Genomic DNA, 26,737 nt, shown 5'->3' with positions numbered 1-26,737 from the left:
CTTCTTTTCTTTAGACTAGCCAAACCCAAGTCCTGCAGCTGTTCTTCATATGTTTTAGTCTTCAGGCCTTTGATCATTTTAGTTGCTCTTCTCTGAACTTTTTCCAAGATTTCAAAATCTTTTTTGCAGTATGGTGACCAAAATTGGTTGCAGTATTGTTATACACAATTTACACTGATTTTTAAAAAATCTAATTTAAACTAAAAAAGCCATACTCTTAGGATAAAACAATAACAATATTAGATATTGTTCTTATTGCAATCCTAGATTTCATTCAGAGTTCTTGGTTCTCCAACTATATTTATTTTGTTTTATCAATGTCTGTATTTAGTTGGAACATCAGTTACAATGTCAGCACTCTGAGCAGCTAGAAATGCGTATACAAAATGAGAGATTACAAATCCTGAGTGAAAATCTCCTGGATCAGCTGGAGAGGACCAAATGGGAGCTGGAAGTAGCCCAAAGTCAGTTGCAAGCATTGCAGAAAGAAGCCCAGGTAGAACAGGAACAGAAGAACAGGTATGACCAGGTGCCGCAGCAGGATGTAGAACGGTATCACCTAGTAAGAATGGAAATATTAGAAAAGCAATGCTATTGTATGTGGCTGCTGCACATTGATAACTCTTTAAGGATGAATATCATCTGCTATTTCATTTTCCCTACTCAGCTACAATCTTTATAAATCTCAAGTATACAGAAGGCATAAATACCTTTCCTTTCCTTGAGATAAACTAGTAATGGAAATCTTTTTCCATTTACGTTTTCTAGAAGCTTCATGAAGGAATTAGCGTGGATAACAAACACCTCGGCATTTAAATATAAAGCCGCCTTTTGTCAAAATCTAGAGGGCATGACAATCCTGGAACAAAACAAGTATTATCGTTATCTCCACGGAAATCGTTAATGTTTAGAAAAATATATCAATTGAGAATCATTGTTGCCAGTCAAGTAGCCAGTTACTGTTACACAGTGGTACATAATCTATTTGTTAGTACTTAATTGACCAAAACTGCTTTCCAAGGTAAACAGAGCTAAGAGAATGGCTCTGTTCTCTATGCAACAATTTCTTGCAGCTTTCTCTGATGCAGTCTGTTTTAAACAGACGGAGCCTTAAATCTCAAATGCCTATGCTGTCAGGGATGACTGGAGTTGAACTAGAAACGTATTTGAAGGGTCAAAGTTGGTGATTGTTGAGAAACAATAACTACCCAGTATCCATAGACACAATGTTTTAGATAAGATGGCTGTTTCAAAAATAAAACTACGGTACCTAAAAAGCTGCTTTGGTGTGCTCAGATAAACATATACAGATAGTCCATAAACTTACAACCACAATCGGGAACAGAATTTCATTGCTAAACAAGCTTGTTGTTAAGAAAGTAGTGCCCAATTTTATGACCTTTTTTGTGCTATAGTTGTTAAGCAAATCACTGCAGTTATTAAGTGAATCATTTGGTTGTTAACCATTTGGTTGTTAACCATATCTGGCTTCCTTCATTGACTTTGCTTGTTGGTAGTCGGCTGAGAAGTCACGAATGATGGTCACATGTTTGTGGGATGCTGCACTCATCATAAGTGTGAGGACCAGTCATAAATCACTTTTTTCAGGGCCTTTGTAATGTCAAACGGTTGCTAAATGAATGTTGTATGCTGAGGACACCCTGTATGTCACTTGGCCTATATCCTTAGGGCCAAACTATTCCTTGTGCATACATGCAACCACTGGAGGGGAAAAGGTGGGGGCTAGAAGGAGACATGAATGTTGACCTTTGCTGCATTTTTGGGGGAAAAAGGCAACTAGGGTAAATAGCTTTGTCTATAAATCTGTGATAAGAATAGGCTATTAACAAAGAGTCCGAGTTCATATCATGTGCTTAGCCATTGTTTGTTTTAATCATGTTCAGTAAACCAAAATGGGTAGATTTACACTTCACATTAAATCATAAATTACAGCTGGCAAATAACCATGATAGAATTAAGCCAAAAACACACAAGCAACATTATGCCATCGTGCAGCATGTGAACAGGTAGGGAGACTTAGTGTTAATTAACTTAGAGTAGACCATCCTCCGTATACAGTTACCAGCAGCAGGTGTAGTACTGCTATGTTTTAGCCAATATTAATGTTTGCAAAAGAATAAAATACAGGTTTGCGTATATGAAATCCTTTTTTCGTTCTTCCACCCCAGAGAAATATTTCAAGCTTCTAAGAATATGCAGAAAGAAAAACAAAGCCTCCTGCGTCAATTGGAGCTGCTCAGGTAGGGAAGGCATCTGAAAAAAAAAGCGTTGGGAAGAGTGAGTGCATGTCCAGATCCTTGGAAAATACTGGAATAAAGCAGCTATAGAAAGTGGATCTCTTCAGGGCAGCGGTCTCCAACCTTTCTGGCTTTGCGGACAGGAGGCAGGGGAGGGGAGAGAGGGAATGGTTCCATGCCAGCTGTGGGTGAGCGTGCATGCATGCACGCACAGCTCCTGCACTCGCCACTCGGACAAATGGAGCTGCAAGTGTGCAGGTGTATCTGTGCGTGCATGCATGCTCATCCACTGTTTCTGCAGCCTGGTTCTGAATGGGTCACAGCCCAGCAGTGGGCTGCGGGCCAGGGATTGGGGCCCCCTGCTTTAGGGAATCCCTAAGTATGTTACATAATTGTAGATTATTAAAAGAAAGATTTTAAAAAAAGAAGGGAAATGGACTTTTGCAATTGGAGGCTTGTGACTGAATTATGGTGTGTGTGTGTGTGTGTGTGTGTGTGTGTGTGTGTGTGTGTAAGGAAAGTGTCTCTTCCTCTACCTGGGATTAATTCTCCCAAAACGCCTGTGATATCCCAGTCTTTATATTTGGAGATACAATTCCATGGAAAGGAACAATATGCATTTAACACACAGTTAAGAGAAAACAGTTCTTTAAAGTGTTGAGAGGCCTACAATGGAATTAGTCGTTGGGAGTTATTGGCCTCCTTTACAGATAACAATTACTCAAGATTTATTTTGATCATGGTGAAGAAACAGAATGATGTCATGCAGAGAAACAAAATAGTCTTGAGTTGCGTGACTAGTTTTTCCCCCCTTCCTTTAACAGTGGAGCGCCCAAAATAAGCTATTTTGTATTCAGAATAATAACACAATGTGTTTGATTGTATTAATAATTTGTATAATTAAATATTTGGGTGGCCAAGAGTTAACTATGATCTAATATTTGTTGGATCATTGCCAAAATGGGAAGATGGAACTCAGAAACTTTTTGATTAGTTGACACTGGGTCGATTACCTTACATAAGCAACTGCTCTCCAAAATTAATTAAATGCAATCCAGGTGCCAAAGAAATTATTGAACTAGCATTTGTGATTGTACAAAGAATAGTTTTTTACCTTCCTTGACCTCTCTGTTGCTGAGGCTGTATTCATACCACTTATAGTTCAGTGCATTATGCAAATCCAGAACATTTGATTAATCACAAAAATCCTTGATAAGTAAACCATAGGTAAGCAGGTGAGGCAAACACAATTTAAGAGTTATTAATGACTATCAATGATTATGAAATCTACAATCTGTTACCTTTAAAATGTGACCAGAAATTATGGGTGCTGTGGTACATTGTACCATTAGGTAAGTCAGGTCATTTCTGCATTAGTGATTGCAGCCTTTCTGACCTGCGCAACCATCATTTTGCCAAAGTAACAGTAAGCTGAACAGGGTTTATATGACTTCAGCAATGACTAGGTCAGGGGTAGGCAACCTTGGCTCTTCTATGACTTGTGGACTGGCTCAGGAATTCTGGGAGTTGAAGTCCACAAGTCATAAAAGAGCCAAGGTTGCCTACCCCTGGACTAGGTGATGCTATGAGTATAAGTCACTAGCATGAAAATTATTTAAGTTTGGATGTAGGAAAAGGGCAAATGTGAACACTGTAGGCATAACACGTGCATATGTCTTGCTTGCCTCTGGAGCAGGGAGATGAACAAAAATCTGCGAGATGAGAGAGACACAGTTGAAGCTAAGAAGACGGTCAGTCTGAAAAAGAACATTTTAATCCCCAGCCACCACTACTTTGCCTCCTGTTGCTGCTGCCATCACTTGGGGACGTTTCATTTACCTGGGGGATGCTAACAAAAGCAGAGTTTAATTATTCTTTGGTAAAGATGCTTCTTTTCTAAGTCTAAATGAAGCAAGGACTGCATTTTTGCCAAACCCGGTCATCGCAAAAGATAGGCGTATTTCTGATTGTACAGGAAAGGCTCTCTAAGCAGATGTTCTTTGGACTGGAAAGGATGGACAAATGTAAGCACTTTTTGAGCTCTCTGCACTAAAGGTAAAATACAGGGGACACATTAGCTGAATCTATGGAAAACTAAATTTTCCTCATGGAGTTCAAAGGAAAAAAAACTTCTCTTTCCCTCTATTTGTTACTGTTTCTAACAACTTGGGATTTTTTTTACCTGCAAGCCCCTTGCCTTATTCTGCAACAGACAGCACTTTGAACCAGCTTTTTTGCCATATTTATTCGTGACCACAGCTTTCACGTTTTTCACAGTTGTGTAGCTTTATTAAAGCCTGAAGGCTTTCAGCATGACCTTTTCCGTTCCTTACCTAGGGGTCTGCTCCCATAAAGGAACTAACCCCCTTTTTTGATATGCATATACACTTGTAGAGCTTTGTCTCAGGGGAATGAGCTGTATATATTCATCTCATGAAATATATTCCCAGTAGATTCCACTGTACAGATATAGCCCAGATATGAGGTATAAATGGAGCAGGAGCCAAAGAAGATTCATGTGCTTCCAATGTAGGATATCCTTGCCTTTTCCTAAATGAAGGCATGAATGAATAATGAAGAAGAGAAAAAAGGTGATTTACATCTTTGGTCAGTTTTGTTGGGCAATGATAAACAGTACTTTGAATATTTTTTAAAAAACAACAACAACCTTGAATGGAGATCAATTGAAGCTGCTAAGTAAAATTTTGTACAGAGCAAGAGAGGGATCACAGTGTAATGGCTTATTTTACATATCTAGATTAATGTGTGTCATTTGAGTGAATATTTCACTATTTATCTCTCTGATTAATTGGCCTGTGGAAGTATCTCCAGGTGAATAATTGATGAGAATACCTATTACCATTCCATTGTAAATAGTGAAAGGTATCTTTTCTGTTTTGGTAATATTTTCATATAATTATAATTACCCAGGGAAATAACTATTGCACATTGTTCCCCAAATCCTGTGATTTATTAAACTGGAGCATGTACAGATACAAAGGATTAATAAAATCATGTAAACAGAAGTTTCAGTAAACGAAGCTAAGTATGAATATAAAATGAACAATTTTGACACACTGCATCTTTGCATATGATCCAAGTTGTAAAAGGTTCTGCTGGAAAGATACAGAGAGGATGATCATCAATACTAACCCTTGAAGGTATTTGGCAGCCATAAAAGGTAAAGGTAAAGGTTCCCCCCGCACATGCGTGCTAGTCGTTTCCGACTCTAGGGGCCGGTGCTCATCTCCGTTTCAAAGCCGAAGAGCCAGCGCTTGTCCGAGGACGTCTCCGTGGTCATGTGGCCGGTATGACTAGACGCCAAAGGCGCACGGAACGCTGTTACCTTCCCACCGTAGTGGTCCCTATTTTTCTACTTGCATTTTTACGTGCTTTCGAACTGCTAGCCATAGTGTTCCTCATCTCTTACTCCTTGTCCTCCAATGTGAATCCAGAAGCTGTATTTTTTGTTGTTGTTTATTCCTGCTGTGTGTCCAAGTCACATAAAATAAAGAGCTATTTTCAAGAAGTGGAATGTTCTATCCACCTCTTTAGCGCTATGGTGCAGATAGGCCTCAGGTTATGATGGGACTGGGATTACTATTACTAAGCAATGTAGCCATAAAGTACAATGTCACATGACCAAATTGCTTAGCGATGGCAATCCGGGAAGTCCCAGTTGCTGTTGTAACTTAAGGGTACATCTGTTAAGTGGTAGGAAGCGAGAGTCCCAGTGGGTAGGGAGTAGGGAGCATGGTGGGGCCACAGAAGGCTGGTGGAGGCCTTGGTTGGGTTGAGAGGGGTGGTGGGAGGAGGGTTGTCTGAGGCCATGGGAGGCCGAGAGTGCTGCAGGCAGGTCCCTGGGATCTTGTCCTCTGTAGTGGGTTCTTTGGTAGAAAAAGCAGTGGCAGCAAATGAACAATGGCAACTTGCAAACTTACCTGTCAGTTTTCCCATTGACTTTGCTTGTGGGAAGCTGGCAGGGAAGGTCACAAATGGTGATAATGTGACATGGATTGTTGTGATGTAATCACAAACTGGACACTCAAGCACTCAAATCATAACACATGACTGAAGGGATGCTGCAAAGTTTGGAACTTTGAGGATCAGTCAAGTCCATTTTTAGCACCATCATAACTCTGAATGGTCACTGAGTTAATTTATTTCCCCCCTCAAGTTCTAGGCATTTGACAAAGTTGCTTGAATTTGCTAGGCAAGTCCAGTCAATTTGACTGAGCATGGATTTGTTTTGTTATCTGTGAAATGTTTGATCCTCTGATTTCTGAGAATAGACTAAATGGTCCTTTATAATTCTAGTGTTTTATGTAGTGGCTACTTGATATAAAACAGCTAAAAGGCTTATAGAACTGCTGATGTTGATCTGAGTTAGATAAAAGAGCACAGAGTGTGATTTTGTTGAAATGAACATCTTAAATGTTATCTATTTCATTTTATTGCCACCATGGTTATAAGATTGTGTGCATTCAACCACAGTCCTAGAGAGGTGGACGGAGAACATTTTTGTAATAAATATCTTACCTGAACTGAATATGTTATTAAGAGATGCAATTTTACACACAAACATGCATACCCCCCCTGCATGATGTACCAAAAGTCAGGCCCCATAAACAATTTATTACATAAATTATATTAAATGTTTGAATTGGTTGCCATTTTCTTCTAAACGCTTATTTGTTTGGTGTATGACCTTTGAACTTTCCTAAGTACAGTATAGTAACATTTCTCTAAAAATATTATTTAACCAAATTATTAAAACCTGTTTTTTATTACTATAGGGCCAGATAGATACTATATAAAGAGGTAAAAGAGGCATGTGTTTTATAGTGTTATATAAATTTGAACATGTTGATATTTGGCAGTAAAATATGCTATTTTAGCCTTACTTAACCTGGTTGTCTCCAGAAATGCTGCAATGTAACTTCTGTAAAATTATGTGGACTAGGAAAGATTGCCTTAAAATATAGATTATACCAGACTATGATGCTAATTTAAAAGATCAGAAACCAAGATGACTAGGGTAGCATAAGCATGCTAAGTGTCTGCCTTAGACTAGATACAGTATGATCTATTTATTTTTACTTAGAAATAACCCAATTATGTTAAGTGAGGCCTAGATAAAAATAACAAAGTGTTGCAACCATAAAGAATGCAGTGAAAGTAGTCTTTTGCATATAATATCTCATTTCAGTATGTCTACATGGTGTCACATCACACAGGTTTTGCATGGCATCTAGATAAGCTGTTTATTTGGCCATTAGAGATTTATGTGTGCTGTAATTGAGATACTGCTGGTTATTTTGTAGCAGATATTTAAAGAATTTGCATCCCATTGGAGAAAAGGGCCATTTTCTCATTGATTTGTAATAATTCAAGAGAATTATATCATGAATTCTTTTCTATTTGGAACTTTTACCTATTTACCCCAAAAGCAGCATGAAAGGAAATATCCATCAGGATTTGAACCGGATTCTACAAATTAGACATCATTGCCTCTTTGACATTCTCCTAACTTTATTCCCAGGCTGCTATGTCTCTTGGCCTCCCTGGGCTGCATGACTGCCTCCTGGGAGCAGATACCATTTTTGGAGCAGACACAATTTATTACCATCACTCTGAAAATGGCATCCACTTCTGGGACAAAGTCAGATGGCCTAGGGATGGGGCAGTGTGCTCTGTTTCCTTAACACAGTCTCCTGGAGATTGTGAAGTTCTGGAGATCTTCTAAAGGTAAGGGTGCAGTCAGTTACTAGGGGTGGGAAGGAGTGTGTGGGAACCATTGGGGTGAGAAACAGACCCAAGGCCTTCAGGGACCAGGGTGGGAGGGAAGCAGGCCCAGAGCCTATGAGGATGCTGAGGGGTGGGATGGGGGAAGATAGAAAGGGCAGTACACTGCAACGTACCTGGGATCAGTCGTAAGGGTGAAGGATCTCGGTACGGTGCTGGAGTGACCATAACTTCAAATTCAGGTCATAATTAGCTCAGTTGTAACTTTGAACTATTAGAACATGATTTATTATATAGTATTAGAATGTTTTATTTCAGCAGTTACACTTTTATTAAGGCTCAGACACCAGGTTTCCTTTTATTTTACTTTTAAGATTTGTAAGGCTTCTCACATTTCATTGTTCACAAACCTTTAACTTTAAAGTAGTTTATCCAGCGGATTGAGATAAGATATACATTCTAAGGAAAGATAAGGTGTACTGTACATTCCAAGGATAGTTTCTCCTTGGAGAAGAAGAAACCTTAGAAGCTCTGGCAAGGAAAGAAGTTCCTTATATGGAATGATGTATGGAAGGAAATGAGTGACTGGGTGTTGTGATTCAGGGTCAGCCTGTGGGTTCGGCAGTTGGGTCGGACGACTCAGAGGAGGAGGAGGGGGGTGTTGAAGACCTTGCTGAGGGGGTTGAAGATCTTGCTGATGAGAGCCCTCAGCCAGGCCCCTCCCACTTGGTCACCACAGAGACCCAGCTGTGTGAGCCTGACAGCGTGGATGAAGATGACCCACAGCTGGCCCTGTTCAAGGACGCCCGACGCAGGAGGCAGTCAAGTAGGAGTAAACAGAGGAAGGCAATGGGGCTTCTCGGAAGGAGGCAGAGAGAAGCCACGCCCTGAACTCTATATAAGGGGAATGTGTGGGGAGGGCTGGTTTGCTGAAGGCAACCGCTCAGATAGTTCATGTTTCTTAAAGCTCCTGTTTCTTGGTTTGTCTTGTTCCGTTTGTTTTTGTTGCAATAAATTTGGCAGGCGTAATTCCAGCCTCTTGCCTTCTTGAAAAAAGGGTTGTCCCTGCCTTTTCTGCAGGGCCGGTAGCAGGCTGGTACAGAACACTGGGAAAGGGGTTCTGCATTCTGTGGGAGGGACTGATTTAAATGTATATAACCCGTGCTGGATGGAGGGAGCCTTTGCAGCAGCCCACCTAGCAGCTTGCTATCATTGTCCTTAGGTGAAAAATAAAGAACTTAATTTCATGCAGCTGCCTGGTGTTTTTTTATTAACCTGACAGGATGAACTGGGCAAGGAATAAAATATTCCAACACAGTGGTTGCAAGTCGAGGATAACCCGTAATGCATGGTAATAAAAATTCATTTTCCAACCAATGTGTGCATTTATGATCCAGTTTCATGCTCCTGACAAAAGTTCACACTAGATTGAGAGTAACGATGGCATAGCAGTACTAGACAACTTTTTCTTGGGCGAGACAGCAGCAATCTGTGATCTTCACAGCATCTCTCTCTGTCTTCTCTTGGTCAGTCACATGTTCACTTAGTGGCCACTTCTATTAACCCCCTGTTGGAATGGAACTTGGTCACCAAATAAGGAGTAAGTGTACTATGCCTGAATCTATACAGTATTCAAGTAATCTTTACTAGTTTGCAGTTTTTAAAGCCTAGCCTAAAATCAGGATGCATCAGCTGTATAAACTGAAGTGAAACAGATCACATTATTTTTCCCCAAATTAGGGGGGGGAGCATGCTGCATTCTGCTAGCCACAATCATTGTATTGCACCTGCTCATGACACCAATAATTTGCAAGAGTTGGACCTATACCGCACACAAGAGGGCAGCATCAGATGCATGTTTTTCTCGAGTCTCGTGAGGTGCTTCCAAGAATACCAGGCAGGAAGTGTAACAAGAAAAATGTCTGCTGAACTTTTTTTTACTGATTGATGCTACATTTACCTCTTTTTTTTCCTTTTTTCCTTTTTTTTAAAAAAGTCAAGGTTGGAATGTTTGTATCCTGGAATGCTATATTGTTTTTTTCAATATTGAGACTATGTTGGGATAGAAATAAATGAATCAATGAATATTTATTTATTCATTAGAGCAAGCAATAGTAATGGGTAATTCTTCCAAACCTCCCCAAAGAGCAATTACTCTAACAGAAGATTTCTTTATGTTGTTTGAGGAGTACATTTAAATCTCAGGAGATCGTATTTCCCCAGCCTGGTATTTTTCCTATGCCTAGGGTATATTTTTCATAACTCTCATAAAGGATGACTGAAGGAAAGTTGCGTTTCCAAGATTGAGAAGGGCTTCGAAAAGCACCAATTGGGCATTTTCCAGAAGCAAACATCTGAGGAAGACAAATGACCGCTTCTTCCTGCAATTCAAGCTAAAATAGCCATGAAAAGGCATGCCTGCAGCACCTAAATGTGGCCAGTAAGAGCTGGTAACACTTGCCTTTATTTCACGGGAAATCATACCATCAGTGAAGCATCACATCCATGGCAAAAACCGTCTCTAAATTAGTGGGGAAAAGATTTGAAACAACTAAAGATGTACATGTGCTTCAGTTCTGGGCTGGGACTGAGATAAAGGCAATACAGGTAGTCCTTGACTTATGACCACAATTGACCCCAAAATTTGTGGTGTTAAGCAAAACAGTTAAGTGAGTTTTGCCCCCTTTTATTTTTATTTTTATTTATTTTAATTCCATTTATATCCCGCCCTTCTCCGAAGACTCAGGGTGGCTTTACAAACTTTTACAACGTTTCTTGCCACAGTTGTTAAGTGAATCACTACAGTTGTTAAGTTAGTAACTTGGTTGTTAATTGAATCTGACTTCCCCACTGACTTTGCTTGTCAGAAGGTCACTAAAGGATCTCACATGACCTTGGGACACTGCAACCATCATAAATACGAATCAGTTGCCAAGTGTCTGAATTTTGGTCATGTGACCATGGAGATGCTGCAATAAACATAAATGTGAACAATAGTTATAAGTCACTTTTTCCAGTGCTGTTGTAACTTTGAACAGTCACTAAATGAACTGTTGTAAGTCAAGGACTACCTGTATCATGAGAACATTTTATATCTATATATTTAAAATAGGGTCGCTGGGAAATGTGTCTTCCCCAATAAGGAGCAACAAGAAAGAGTCATGGATTGAAATGTGATTGGCTTCTTTGTGGCTTAGTGTGTTTGTGTGAAGCATGTTAGTTGCCATTGTTCAATTCTCAAAACTCTTGGCATTCACTTTGTTCTAATGATAATGCTCAAGCAGATAAAAATTACATTCAAAATACAGTAATGGTATGGGATGCTTATTATCTAGCTTTTAATCATGCTGATTCATAAAGTAGCCAATAATATAAACAGAGACATCACTGCCAACAAAAGTGCGTATAGTCAAGGCTATGGTCTTCCCAGTTGCAATGTATGGCTGTGAAAGTTGGACCATAATAAAGGCTGAGTGCCAAAGAATTGAGGCCTTTGAACTATGGGGCTGGAGAACACTCCTGCATGTCCCTTGGACTGCAAGGCAATCAAACCGGTCAGTCCTAGAGGAGATCAACCCTGACTGCTCTTTAGAAGGCCAGATCCTGAAGTTGAAACTCAAATACTTTGGCCACCTAATGAGAAGGAAGGACTCACTGGAGAAGAGCCTAATGCTGGGAAAGATTAAGGGCAAGAGAAGAAGGGAACGATAGAGAATGAGGTGGCTGGATGGTGTCACTGAAGCAGTAGGTGTGAGCTTAAATGGACTCCACAAGATGGTAGAGTACAGGAAGGCCTGGAGGAACGTTGTCCATGGAGTCGCGATGGGTCGGACACGACTTCGCAACTAACAACAACAATAATTAACGTAAGAAAGGCTTATATACACAATACTGCAGTGTTTACTTCTAGGATAGAAAACACACTGCAAGAAGGAGATGTATCCTGTTTGCAAAGTGCCTCCCTTTTCCTATAGTCATATGTCAGCTCTCATCTGAAGCGCAAACACAGTTCAGATCTCTCCCTGCTTCCCTCTTTCCCTCCAAATTTTTTAATTTTATGAGCAGAATTTGAATAGGTTACAAATTTGGCTAGACTGGTGCCCTCAGATATGTTGGATTAAGGTTCCATAATACTTTGTTGCTGTTGTTAGTTGCGAAGTCGTGTCCGACCCATCGCGACCCCATGGACAACGTTCCTCCAGGCCTTCCTGTCCTCTACCATCTTCTGGAGTAAGCTCACGCCTACTCCATAATGCTTAGCCATGCTTAATTTCAACGACTGTGTAAGAAATAACTTAAAAATACAATATCAAACATTTCATGCAACATTTTTACCAATACAGCCAGACCTATAGAATGCCCACAGAAGGGAAGATAGATGTATGCTTGGTCATTGGAACTGATGATGGAGACAGTTCCTAAGTGGCTGAGATAATTTCCCTAGAACTCTGCTTCTGATTCAGGATTCTCTTACGGAGACCTTAGGGGCTCTCATTTTGAGCAAACTTTTTTTTTCTTGTGACATCACAATCATTTCGCTGCCGGAATGAATTCAAGATGGTGGTTGTCACTTTTAAAACTCTATTTGTCTATTATAGGTAGTCCTTGACTTACAACAGTTCATTTAGTGACCGCTCAAGATTACAACAGCATTGGAAAAAAGTGTCTTATGACCCTTTTTTGCACTTACAATTGTTGCAGCATCCCTATTTTGAGCTCAATTATGGTAAGTTGAGGACTACCTATATACTATAAAAAAATTATAAGCTGTTCAGGGTCTTCTGATTGGAATAGCACAGAGGCAGTATGAATAAATGAAAAACAATTTGGTATGACTTCCTATTCAGTTTGCAAAAGCCAGCTGTATTTGAAATCAATCTGTATTTCAGCAACCATGGCAATGCTCTTCACCAAAGCCTAGTGCACCATATGAGTAGTATGCTTGTAAGAAGAGTCACTACATACAGTTAGATAGCTGCCCCGATACATCTAATTAATGTTAAATATACTGACTGTATCCCTTTCTGTGGGGTGTTGCTTCCTGTTGTTTTATGTGTACTACTTGTTGTTTATGCTTGGCTATCTTTCTCAGAATGACTTGGCTGTGGACTTTGGATCTCAGGCAAAGTCAGGAGGTGGTGCTAGATAAGCAGATTTTTCTACACCTAGAAAAGCAGCCCTGCATTAAAGAGTTGCTCACGTATGACACACATAATGCCCTCCCCCTCCCAAAAAAAACCTTGTTGACACTTTCAATTTCCCAGGATCTCCTAAGTCAGCTCATCATCTCATTTCCTGAAGGCCAACACAGTCATGAAATTTACTGAGTAATTCCAGAGTCCCACTGCTCTTTCATAGCCCAGTTCACAGATTAGTATCACAGATTAAATATGTGTGAACATAGAATACAATTGCAAAAAACAAAAAATAAAAATAACACCATTTTAAGTCATATCATAAAAACAAAGAGTCCAAATGTAATAGTCCTACTGTATTCTATGCTGGCCGAATCCTATTTCAAATATTGTATCCAGGTCTGAGAAGGATTCAGGCAGTTTAAACAAAGTTGATCTTAGACTGAAAATTCCTCAAGAAGGAAATGGGGAAACAAGGCATATTTATCCTTGAGAAGACTGTGAAAAGCTCTGATAACACGCCTCAAATAACAAATGCCTGAAGGAACATTATATTAAAGATAGATCTGTTCTCAGTCATTACCTGCTACAGGATACAAAATAGTGGATACAGGTTATCAGGATGGATGGATACTTCAGGCCAGGGATGGCTATCTAATTCTTCCAAAAACATATTCCCATATTCCAGCTTTAAGCAGATGTAAGAGCAGCTTGAAGAAGAAACACTTGCCTAGAGAAGTGATGCTTTCTTTTCTGCTATGCATACTGCAATGAAGTCTAGGCTTCACCATAATCTCATGGGGATGCTTTTAAACAGGAATCTTGGACTAATAGGCATGTTAGACTGGATGACCCAAATTCCATACCTCTATACTTTTGCACCTCTTGGGGGTTTTTATGAGGCTAAAATGAAAGAAAGGGAGTAGTGTGTTTGTGTGTGTGTGAATGTGTACATATATGCATGCGTGTGTGTGCATCTGTGTGTGCCTGCTTGTGCGCGGGCATGCATGCATGCATGCACACACACACACACACACACACAGAGTTGAGGTTCTTGGAAAATAGGAAAATAAATTAACACTATTCATATGGTCTTTCCTTGTTTACTTTATATTTTACTTTATATTTTTATTTTATTAAATGGAGGTGTGCGTAACTCAATTCTCTCTTTTAAACTCTAAACTAATATTTTGAGCTGTTCGATATCTTAATTATTTTTATATGTCTATGGTTCCTTGGTGTGTTAGTCTTTCCCCCCCCACTATATTTGGCTGCTGCATTTTCTTTGTGATTGTATTTTAGGGAATTACTTCTTGCATTGATTTTTTTTTATTGTCTTGTTTTATTGAGAGCCTAAGCTAGAGGATCAAAACATATACAAATAAATTCCCCAGATGACTCTTGAGCAACCAGAAGAGCTAGCCAGACATAACTTTCATAGCTGATGCCTGCTGGCTTGTGTTAATCATGTGATATGAAAAAAGTATTTCTAGATATGAGCACTTCAAACAGCAGTACGGATAAGTTTCCTTCCAAATGGTTAGCCTATTATTTTTAGCTATGCTGTTTCTTTCTGCTAGGGGAAAAAAACCAACACTTTTGATTTTACCAGTATCCGCTGACACGGATCCCCACACCAATCTCTTCAAATGCTGTTGTTACCTTGGCAAAGGGAAAGCATTCCTATTTTAGGCATTTGAGGGATAGTGGAAGGAAGTTTACTCTTGATTTGTCATGCGAAAAGAATTCCTCTGTTGGTCATCAGTGATTCAGCTTTTGGTGTTTCCGATCTTGTCTTTCATTTCTGAAGCATTCTAGTGGTGAGCAAAAACTTTCCTCGTTAGCTGAATGAGTTTGGACATATTCTCCTCAAAAAGCTCTGCCAGATATTTAGGAGCAGAGCTCCAGTGGAAATAGCATGATGAGTTTCAGCCTTGCCAATCTTCTTCTTTATTCCTGGCCATAAAAGGAAATGTAAAATTCAGGCTTTGCCTCACCTAGGTCTAATCGCTTTAAAAATCATACATTATAATTCACCAAGCACACAAAATTGCTACTAACACTGTTTTCCCTTCATCTTTTGGCTTTATTCAAGACTTATATCTTCTTTCATTTACCTTCATCCCTCTGATGTCTACACTGAGGACATCTAGCTGTTCTTTACAGGGATTCTTTATTCCACATCTCCCATTGCAAGGCTGTTTCCCCCCCCCATTAGGTCTGCCACAAAATTTCTTGTCTTTTAGGCAGTGCTTTTTTTGTAAAAGAAAAAGGTGCCGGAACTCACACACGTCATACAACCCACCTTGCCTACCCTACAAGGTTCCATCCAAAAAAGGTGCCGGAACTCCGTTCTGAGTGTTCTATGAGAAAAAAAGCCCTGCTTCTAGGTCTCATTTTGTCACAATCTCTCTCTCCACCCTGTTGCCATCTGCACTCTTGATCAGGTATACAGTTTTGTTTTCCCCTTTTGAGCATTACTTTATTCTTTATTGCTATATTCAAACTATTATATCAGCACCTCTCCACCTGTGGTCTGCAGACCCCTGGGGGGGGGGAAGGGGAAGCATAATGTTGTCACAGGAGGTCTGCGAAGGCTTGAAGAAAGGTTACGATTTAAATCTTGAGTTAAGCCCTGGTGATCCGTGGCCACGGTCCATGGCCACAAAAGTATTTAAAGGGGTTTATGGTGAAGACAAGATTGAGAACCACCGCACTACATTATTTCTCTTCTGCCAAATATGGCCCTTCTTCTCTGGCTCTTCTGCAAAACATTTTTCCATGTCCTATGAATATTGTGTGTCAGCTACTATAGTTCTTCCACTGTCCTATCTACATCTATGTTTTCCCATCCAGCATCTCCTTCATCCTTCCAGAATAATTTACTCCTCTTGCTAGGTGTGATGAAGAAGTTTTGCTAACAAAATAGCAAATCATATCTCCTGTCTGCACATATATTAATGTATCCAAAGCAGAGCAGCATTACAGTATATGAGGCACAAAATCCCTCATGTGACAAAATAAATACAAGAACGTTATATTTAAAGTAACCTTTCTGTAATGTAGACCATTTCCTGCCAAGGAAATGTCTTTCTTGACTTACCTCCCTTGTTTGAATGTCATTCCCCTCCTTGCATTTCTTCACATTCTTGGATTCTGCTCAATGACTTGTTCTCTCATTCAAGCTCTGTGGGCCCTTGCCTATTCACATTTCTTTGTATTTATATGTCTTCCTTGGTTAGTTTCATTTGTTTAGTTTTATCCAAATCCTTTCTCTCCAAAATAACTCTGCTTATTTCACATTTGTATTCTTTACATCTGGAATTGCTTCTTGGGGCATCTCCATGTATCCACCGTCCTAATTTCTTTTACTATTATTTTAAAGTTCACCTTTATCAGGAAGTCACTGCATCTTGCAATATTCTTAATATGGTGCCTACAGATAAGAGTGCATTCATACATACTTTTCTTGGCAATGTTTGGTTCTACCTAATTTTTTGTTTTGATTTGGCTATATCACCTTAATACACATTGCACCCATGGTATACTCTCAAAATTCCACAATGGCCCCCAAAACCAGAGATCAATTCTTCATTGTAGCTTTACATGGTAATGGAAATTTTTTACATATTTTCGTTCACTCATTCCCTGTTTTGTGCTTGTTTTTCTCTGACTTGTTTTTATCTGGATCTACTATGGATTATGAGACTTTTGAGAAAGCTGCCATACTTACTCTTTGTAAACTACAAGAACCAATTAATAATAATAAACTGCTATCAGTCATCAAATATATCAGAAATATAGAAAAAGGAATACGGTAATTCCAAAGTATACATATGTTACGAAAGAACTAGAACTACCTCCCTGTATGCTTAGAAAGTGTACTCAAAATATTTTTGCTAGCTTTTATAAAATATCACAGCATCATTCACATTTGTACTGGTGTCTCAGGATTACAATACAAGCAAAGCTAAAGTGTTTTCTCATTTAACGCGTACACTTTTAAACATCTAAATATCATCAGCTTGAGAGAGTTGAGAGAGTTTCCTCCTTTAAATTTCTGGGAGTCTACCTCTGTGAAGATCTGACCTGGAAAGCTAACACAACCCAGGTGGCTAGAAAGGCCCAACAGAGGCTTCACTTTCTTAGGGTCTTGCGGAAGAACAGGGTAGAACAACAGCTAATGACCCTCTTTTACCGGTCTACTATAGAGAGCGTCCTCTCGTATGGTATTGTGGTTTGGTATGCTGGTCTGACAGCCGCGGACAGGAAAGTATTACAGAGGGTAGTGAGCACAGCACAAGACATTGTGGGCTGTTCCCTGACACCACTGGATGACATCGCCAGGGCTCGTTGCCTTGGAAGAGTGAGGAAGATTCTCAGGGATGACTCACACCCTGGACGGTATCTCTTTACTCTCCTACCATCCGGTAGGAGATATAGGAATATAGCCAGCCGTACCAACAGGCTGAAAAATAGCTTTTATCCGTGGGCTGTTAGGCTTTTAAATGGGACATAATCTTATGCAGAATTGACTTGGGAGGCCGGTGTGTGGTGTAGTTGGTTCACATAGTGTGGTGGGATGGAGGGTTTGATGTCACTGTGTGTTGGGGGGAGAGGGCGGGGGAGGAGGCTCAGCTAATCTCAATGTACACATGTTGTACTTTGACAATAAAGGTTTATTTATTTAATTGATAAATCAATTGAAGAGTAGGGAAAGCAAGAGTTAATGTTTTCTTCCAGCTTTGCTACAAATTATCAGACACCTTTCTCCATCAGCAGATGCTATATGTATTTTGTTCAAAACAGAAATTCAGCATCATCCCTTCAAGCCAGGACATATTTCACATCTATTTGTGCCCTCAGGCTTTGTTTACTTAAGAATGACCAGAAAATAAATTCCCTTTGAAGAGACTTCATTAGGAAAACAATGACTCATTTCCCTTTCTAAAAAGAGAGGCTTCTAGCAAGGAAAGAAGTTTCCCCAAGTCTATCATCTCTGTTTTTGCAGGACACTATTAATGAAGACGACATATTGCACTGAGGTGGACAAGTCAGCATGTCTCTCAGTAGAAACTAAAAGAATAAGGACTAAAGCGGACCAGAAGCAGATGTGTGTATTGTTCTTTTTTTAAAAAACAGAAAATAAATTATAAAAGTTTAAACTTAAAAGGTTAATTTTTTTTCCACCCTGAGTTGCATGAATACCGATAACAAGTTGTGTAGTACTGCCATTTATGCATGTATGCTTTCCTAACTTTCAGGGATTCCCATTCATTTAACCAAATTTGGTGGTCTGAGAGCACAATTAACAAAGCAGCAAATCCACACCATAGATGCTAGACAACACTCAAATGATGGCATTTGGCATTTTAGGAACTTTTACCAGCAATACCTCTCTGTATTCCGCATACACAGAACAGTCCATAAATTCAATGTTGGAAATTATAGCAACTTTCTAATAGCAGTGGAATAACCAGTCAATTCCCCAGGATATTTGCTTTCTGTAATCCTAGCTTTAAGTTCTCAGGGGGAAAAAAAGGCAAAATATAGAGCAGACATGTCAAACACAAGGCCCGGGGGCCGGATCCGGCCCACAAAGTGGTTTCATGTGGCCCGTGAAGCCATCCTGGAAACAGTGAGGGAACGGCCCCCACTGCCTTGGCCCTGGCCCAGAGACCCTCCTTCTGCCAGAGACCCTCAGATCTGTCCCACTCCTGCCCAGGCCTCCATAAGCACCCTTGATGCGAACGATGTAGAGCTGGCCACGCCCACCCAGTAGGCCATATGCACTCTAGCCACGCCCACCCAGTAGGCCACGCCCACCCAGGCCATACCCACCCGGCCCCTTGAGGGCAACCACAATGCTGATGCGGCCCTCAATGAAATTGAGTTTGACACCCCTGATATAGAGTAACAAATAAAAATAATTTTTTTTAAAGTCCAACAGTTATGAAGTAGAATTCTTTGAAAATGTCAATTCCTCACTGTTCACATAGTATTAGCAATGTGGATAGGAAAATGAACTAAGATTGTGTCATTGTGGTGTTGACCCGGAATTAGGGACAATATAGGAAATATCAGTTGTGAATATGTGCAGATGGCCCCGCTGTCTTTGGGCACTTGCAAAATCATGGATGCAGGGGTCATGAAAGGACAGCAAAGAAAGCACCCCATATCCTAACCCACCCGGGGAACATATGGTGTCTTAGGGAAACACCCAAAAGGGAACATTTTTAGCTACTTCTGCTTTCTCCCTTCTTATTTACAGTGTGCCAGCCTTACAGGTCTTTATCTTATGTGTGTCAGCTTTGCTGGGTGAGTTGCTTATGTAATCAAAAAGACATAAAAATAGGGATTTTCTGACATTCGTGGCTTTTCTCTTTTAAAGGTGTCTTTGTTCAGCTGAATAAAAACATAAAGCTTGAAGGCAACTTCTGGTTTCCTGTATTTTTTTTATCAAGCAACACCTGAGAACCTGCACAGCAGTGGATAATTACATGCTTTCAATCATTAATGAGGTTGTAATAGTTTCTGAGAAGGCATACCACCATACTATCTCTGGAGTCCTTATTCCCTAACTTTGCCCTATTCCCCAAACCACATTTTGGGTGCTTTTGTGTTTTTTTTTTGTTTCTTGTAATAGCTCTTTACAGTGCACTGTATTGATATATTCAGAATCTTGTTTTTAATTTAAAATTTAATGAGTCTGCAAAAATTCTTTCTCTTTAAGACTCCAAGCATGAACTATGAACTGTTTTTTTTTAAAAAAAAAGCATTTCCATTCTCTAGCTTCCTTTATGATGGATTGCAGTTGTATTTGTGTAACTCACTAAGCCACAAATGAATCAACCATATTTTAGCCTAGTAGTAAGTTTGCGGAAGTACAAACATACCAACCTCAATAAACTTTCAGTCAATCAAGAATAACCATGTTATAAAAGCTGAACTATTCATAACTGCAATAAAGACAAGTCGGTTTTGTTATCCCAACTAGGCAGCAGCATCTATTTGACCCTGACTAATCTTGAAAAGTTAAATGAGAAGAAGCCTGGCTTGTTCTTGGATGGAAAACCTGGTAGACTAAACTGCAGCCGAAACAAAATCTTAGAAGATAATTTATTTTCATGTTGTCTATGGAGAAGTCTCAGTCATCCAGGTATGGTTGTCCCAAAGCTGCTTTTTTTCCCCAGGAGGCAACTGGACTTCCTTTTTTGCCTCCTGAAAAAAAGCACCTTTGGGACATCCAGATCATGGTCGTCCCAAAGCTGCTTTTCCAAAAGGCAATTGGACTTTGCTTTTCTTTGAAAAATAGAGGGAAAAAGGAAGGTCCAAGCTGCCTTTTGAAAAAGCACTTTGGGTACTACTTTCATATTGGGTTTTGAGATGGCCACATGGATGGATAAAAGTCATCGGGAATTAAGCTCAACTTGCTTTCAAGTCTTGCCGTTCCATTGACTTGCAGCCAACGGCAGGAAAGAGGTCAGTCATCTCAGAAGGCCACCCATCTCAGAAGGCCACCCGGTGACATCACCCTCACACCCACGCACCTACATCCCCAGACAGCGGGTCTCGCGTGACCACCGTTTAACAGGCACCGACTTCTCTTCCCGGGACCCGAATTCCCCTTCCAGCCCTGGGGGCGCTTCGGATTCTACTGCAAATCAGGGCTGTTTCCAGGGGAGGCAGAGGAGGAGAGGACCTGGAGCTTATGGAGTGAAGGAACTGGATGAGGCTGTAGGCAGGCCCAGAGGAAGGGAGTGGGGTTTTTGGAGGAGTTGGTGGCAGAAGCAGCGTGCTCCAGGGGTGAAAAGAAGCAAGGCCTCTTTAAGGAAAAGGTGGAAGAGTCAGGATCAGAAAAAGGAAAGAAGGCGAGGTTGTCAGAATACAAGCGAATTTGAGGGCTAATCCACAGAGCTCCATTTCCATCTGTCCTGTGTGCCATCGTTCACTCCCTAGAGACTAAAATGGACAATGTGAAATTTGAGCGCCCCCCCCCTCCCGAACAAGGAGTATATATCGGAGGTGGTGACCCTTGGACAGCGGTATGCAATGAAATTTCATTTTGATGTATGACGATTGGTGTACATGCAAAGTGACAATAAAGTTATCATTATTACTCTCCCCCCCCCAGGCGGCAATGGTCCCGTCCTTCCGCTAGGCGTCTCGGAAAGATCAGAGTTTATGCAAACGCTTTTTTTCCAAAGCACCGAAGCAGCTGCCGGAGCCGCGAGAGAGAGAGAGAGAGAGAGAGCTGGGCGGGGTCTCTTCGGGAGGAGCCGCGGTTGTTCGCTCGTCTCGGCGGAGCGCTTTTTTGTAAAAGCGATCCGAGCCGCTCCCGCCACCAAGCAACGCCAGGACCACCCGGCTCGCCAGGCAAAGGTACCGGGGTGTTGGTGCAGGGCGCATACCGGGGCGCCCGGCAGGCTGGCTGGCTGGCTGCCTCCCGCGAGTATACCTGGGCGAGCCCTTGAGATCTTCCCCGCGGAAGCCCGACTCGTCGTCCTTCCCATCTTCTTTGTTTCGGGGGTGGGGGGGAGAGACAGAGGTGCTTGGTTTGTTGGAGGCCCACAAAGTTCCTTGAAAGTGACTCTGGCGAGCGGGAGTGGAGGCCGTGTGTGTGTGTGTGAAAGGACGCTGCGGTCGTTTCTTGCTCTTTGTACCGTTTGCCTTTTTTTTTTATAACTCGGGATCGAGCCGGCTGTGGCGGCGAGGCGGGGAAGGGACGGTCCCGGCTTTAGAAGTCCTTCCTCCCCCCCCCCCCCGCTTTCGATTTGGATCTGCTTTGAAAGAGAGGCGATGTGTGTGTGTGTGTGTGTGTGTGTTGGCGGCGGGGTGGGGGCAGAGATGAAGGTTCATTTTATTTGAGCCGCAGGAGGCAGGAGCCTTGGTTGGACATCCAACTTTTTGTTTCGGAAATCCGCGGTTGGCGGTGGGGGGAAGGGATCAGAATTCTCCTATCTAAGTGGGTTTATTCTGTGAAAATGGAAGTAACGAGATAGCAGCTCGCTCGCACAGGAACACTTGATTGCTTTGTTGTGGTTGTTGTTTTTTTTTGCAAGGAAAGACAATGGAAGTTATGTTATGTTAGGTGGATTATTTCTACAAAATTTTTTAATCGTAATTCATCTAGCTGTTTAGGCCACCCTCTTTCTTTTGGGCGACCTGGTAGTGGAAGAAAGTGAAAAGTTCTGTGGTGAGACCTGTGTTTACCTTGTCCTGCTTTGAGAGTTGATAGCCTGGGTGCACCTCCCGTGTCTTAATATTCTGCATTTGATGGTTTACCCAGTGCTGTCGCTCCAAAAAATATGGGTCTTTTACTTAGATGGAGTAACTACAGATCCATTTTTTCCCCCCAGCCTGGTGCCCCCCAGTTGGAACTGCAGTTTCCAAAATTCCTGGTCTGCGGTTCCTGAATTCTGGAAGTTACAATTCCAATCACATATATAGGATTCCAGTTTGGGAAAGTGAGTTCACATGATGGATTTCAGAGACTTGGGGTTTTTTTTAATAGTGGTTCCAGAAAGTTGCAACATTTGTTTTGGGCCAGCATATATAATAAGACCATACAAACACACAGACACACAGGTTCTATAGCAGAGGTCCCCAACCTTTTGGGCACCAGGGACCAGTTCCATGGAAAGAAGTTTTTCCACGTACTTTTGGTTTCGTGTGCTGCCTGCATCCCATGGATGGGGCTTTGCTTGTTTGTGCAGACTGATTGCTGGTATGCCACGGCCCAGTACTGGTCCACAGACCGGGGATTGGGGACCTCTATAGCACAGAGGTCCCCAATCTTTCTGGCACCAGGGACTGGTTTTGTGGAAGACAATTTTTCCATAGACCGGGGTGGGGGGATGGTTTCACGTGCAATCTAGATCCCACGCATGTGTGGAAAAAAGCTTTGTTCACTCACCTGCTGCTCATGCAGCCCTGTTCCCAACAGGCTGCAGACTGGTACCGGTCCACAGCTCAGAGGTTGGGGACCCCTCCTATAGCAGACTTTAGAGTATATTAAACAATGATTAATGTCCAAAATTGGTCATTTAAAAGATAGGGGAGACTGTTATGTTCATTTTTAATATGTAAGTTTACTTTCTGAATTCTAAGATGGTATTTTGGTTCTGTTGGCATAGTCTGGTAATCTGGGTTAATTGAGCCAAAAATTAGCTCTTTGTACCTGAGCCAAAAATTTGCCAAATATATTAATGGTAGCGTGCTATGCAATCTCAGCCTTTGAAATACAATTAAAATATGAAATTGAAAGTACGGAAATAGGTAGTAAATCCCAGTGTCAGGATAACAGACTGTATTAGGTATTTCTGTTTTGCATTTTCATAAATTTATTTGCACTGATGTACTCTGAAGCAAGGCTTCAGAGAAGTTTGCCTTCAATTTGTATTTACAGCTTTCTGATTGCTTTCGTGAGCATGTAGAGGAAGACCTTACCAACTGCAATTGGGACCGGCAACTCTGTTACTGAGAGGCACTGTGTAATGTCATGTTAAGTATGATGCCATGGGACCATGGCTCTACTCCCCCCCCACCCTCCGGCTTCCCTGTTGATTTTGCTTGTTGGAAACTGGCAATGGTGACCACGTAACTGCGGGGTGCTCCAGCCATCATAAAATATGTGTGAGTTGCAAGGTGCCTGAATTGCAGTAAAAAAAACCCAAACAAATTGGATACACTGCTAAGACCACAACTTCATGGACCAGTTCTAAGTCTTGTTTCTCACCACTGTCATGACTTAATGGGTACTGAATGAGTGGTTGGTAAGTGCAGGCTAGCTGTACAAGAAAAAGGAGCTTGGGCAACTTTTCTGAAATGGGAAAAAGTTTTCTTTTTTCATTTATGTCATTCTTGGGGTAGATGCCAAGGTTTTTATTTCCCCCCCTTTGGGTGTAATACAAAAATAGTAACATGGGATGAAACTTGCATTACTTTTTGTGGGAATGTGTTCTGATCTGCTACTCTATAAATGTTTCAGCCTTCACCCCCATCAGCTTGAGCCAGTTTGCACAAGAAAAGAGCTGGTGGGAGTTGTTCAGAAATTTAGAGAATGCTAGACTGCCTATCCCTAGGGATATCTTTTTTGCTACAGATCTACTGTTATATTTTGTAATGATTAGATAGGAAGACTTTGATCTTGCATTATACCATGCTGACTAATGAAAAGAATACAGCCAACAAAATAGCATTTCTCAATTTTCTAATGAGTTGTAAATACTGCCTTGTCAAAGAGTATGTGCTTTTTGCATCATTGTATAATTTGTTTCCTTAGTAGCTGAAGGAGAGCAAACCAAGTTAATGATGTCCTCAGATGACCTTAACCCCTAGTGACTTTGTGAACACAAATGTAATGGTCTTGGTAATAGAATTAGGTTGTTGTGCCATTGTCTTATTTGGGGATATTTTTTCAACTCCGTTTAGCCTATAGCTTTGGGACCTCCTGGCAGTGTCCCATCCAAGCACTCTGTAGTTAATCCTGCTTAGTGTTTTGAAATCAGCTAGAATTGGCTAGGTGTGCAGGAGAATTGTTGTGTGCAGTGGCATGGTAAAAGAACAAAGAGAGAGTGATGGTCTAGCAACAGGAAAAGATTGCTAGTAAGGTTTTAAGAAAATAAGAAAGCAACTGCTAATCTGAAAAGGGCAGCCAAACCTGTAGGCAGTTCTGGGCAATGGTATCTAGGATCTTGGGAACAAACAAAGCTGAAAGGTTGAAATAGAATTTGCTGGTGTTGGCTATAAAGAGCTGGAAGCAACTCTTAAAGGAGCAAGGTTCATTTTTATTTTGCAAAGCAACCTTTTGTAGTCTGGTTCTCTCAAACTGGCTATTGTGGCTGCAAACTGTAGAAAAGTGACCAGAAAACAAATTAAAATAAGGTGTCCCATTCTGGAATTTGTTTTTTAAAATAATTTTGAGAATACATAGCAACTCAGAGGCATGTTAATTGTTTTCTTTGTAAATAGAATGTAAACTTAATGAAAGGGTTTAATCAATAAAAGCTGTTTCATTTGTTTTAAAGGAGTAGATAAATTCTAATGTTGCTTTGAATAACTTTTCTCTCTAAGTTTGGAATAATAAAGAGCCTAATTTTTTTGTAACATCTTTGGTTCAACATTTAACCACCCGGGTTTATTAGTAGAGTGTAATCTAAGACTACTAGCGTAGGTCTGGGGTGCAGAATTCCAGATGAATTGTTTTTGCTGTCTCAAGGTCATCTGCATTGTTGCAGCCAGATCTGGAATATGATTTCAATCTTGAAAAATTACATCTCCTTTTTGGGATATTTTTTACTTCCAAATAAATATCAATAGGACTGTATTAGTCTAGGCTTGACTTCTACTTTCTCCATCATCAAAAGTGGCTTATCAAGACTAAAGATTAATAAAAAGGAAATGCTTTTAATTGAATCAAAGGTAAAGGTAAAGGTTCCCCCGCACATGCGTGCTAGTCGTTTCCGACTCTAGGGGCCGGTGCTCATCTCTGTTTCAAAGCCGAAGAGCCAGCGCTTGTCCGAGGACGTATCTGTGGTCATGTGGCCGGCATGACTAGATGCCAAAGGCACACGGAACGCTGTTACCTTCCCACCGTAGTGGTGCCTATTTTTCTACTTGCATTTTTACGTGCTTTCGAACTGCTAGGTTGGCAGAAGCTGGGACGAGTAACAGGCGCTCACTCTGTTACGTGGCATTCGGGATTCGACCCGCCAAACTGCCGACCTTCTTCATCCCTGGGTGAAGAGTCACATCTTCAGGGCCGTTCAAAATACCTGCAGGACGGGAGCTGTTCAAATCTCTGGAACAACTTCAGTCCAGAGGGCAGGTGCTGATACAGAGAAGGCACAATTCCTGAGTCCTGATAAATGGCATTATTTTAATTGAAGGAACTTGGAGCACATGAACCCTGCCAGACCAGACCAGACCAGAATATAATATGGGAGAGAGGTAATCCCTCAAGTTACAGAATAAAATTGTTACAGTGTAATTTAAACCAATTATCTGCAAGCTGCCAAACATATTTAATGAGAGGGGTCTGGCTTCTTATCTTTCTTTGTATATAGATGAACTCCCCTCTCTGCTACTAGAATAGAGGGCATGTGCCATAATGTTCCTAAGCACATTGTTTGTGTAGCATAATAGAGGTTGAACTATCGCACATGTTCTTTTTTACTGTATACTTTATTTGACCATGTGTCAATATCTTTCCCTCTTCCAGTAGCCACCCCAGCCATTAAGGTAACGTCTGTGCTGATTTCCTTCCTGCTAATGTGGTCTTTAAGAAACCTATAATGTTGAATTTTGTTACTTAGCATCAAGAGGGTGGAAGGATACTCCCTGTAAGATACAGGCCTAAATGATTATAGATAGACAGCCTTGTCTTGGTTTTTTCTCCCCCTATATTTGTTTGCTGGTTAATAACTATAAAAATTGAAATTCAATATATCGAAATGTGGGGGTTAGCAAGATTAGGTGTCTCTTTCAAAGCAGTACAGCCAAACCATCCCTCCCATCTGCAGATCTGGAAGAGAGCCAAGTTTACCTCATGGAGTAAGCTGAACCCCTTGGAAGCATTTCTCTCATACCATTTCCCAA

The 26,737-nt window shown here is 40.9% G+C and overlaps 3 protein-coding genes across 7 annotated transcripts in view; all 3 read left to right on the top strand.

Moving 5' to 3' along the window:
* The window catches only part of CRACR2B (calcium release activated channel regulator 2B), a 794,336-nt gene that overhangs the window by 35,248 nt on the left and 732,351 nt on the right, over window positions 1–26,737 (top strand). For 3 of the 4 annotated variants that reach the window (XM_081313173.1, XM_081313175.1, XM_081313174.1), the window contains 3 exons: window positions 332–519; window positions 2,190–2,261; window positions 3,955–8,066. In XM_081313173.1, coding sequence (XP_081169299.1) covers window positions 332–519; window positions 2,190–2,261; window positions 3,955–4,111 — 417 coding nt within the window. In that variant the 3' untranslated portion in view covers window positions 4,112–8,066. Of the gene's footprint in view, window positions 1–331; window positions 520–2,189; window positions 2,262–3,954; window positions 8,067–26,737 lie in introns of those variants that run through there. The other variant, XR_014024547.1, reaches the window with a different exon arrangement.
* PNPLA2 (patatin like domain 2, triacylglycerol lipase) overlaps window positions 1–26,737 on the top strand; it is a 365,554-nt gene that overhangs the window by 111,487 nt on the left and 227,330 nt on the right. The window lies entirely within an intron of this gene.
* The window catches only part of CD151 (CD151 molecule (Raph blood group)), a 48,371-nt gene continuing 43,046 nt past the window's right edge, over window positions 21,413–26,737 (top strand). The window contains exon 1 of one of the 2 annotated variants that reach the window (XM_081314690.1): window positions 21,413–21,520. The gene's annotated coding sequence lies outside the window, so the exon portion shown is untranslated. Of the gene's footprint in view, window positions 21,521–22,583; window positions 22,606–26,737 lie in introns of those variants that run through there. The other variant, XM_081314691.1, reaches the window with a different exon arrangement.

This window comes from Vipera berus (assembly GCF_964194415.1).
Source record: "Vipera berus genome assembly, chromosome: 1".
Lineage (NCBI taxonomy): Eukaryota > Metazoa > Chordata > Lepidosauria > Squamata > Viperidae > Vipera > Vipera berus.
This window is presented reverse-complemented; position numbering and strand designations above follow the sequence as displayed.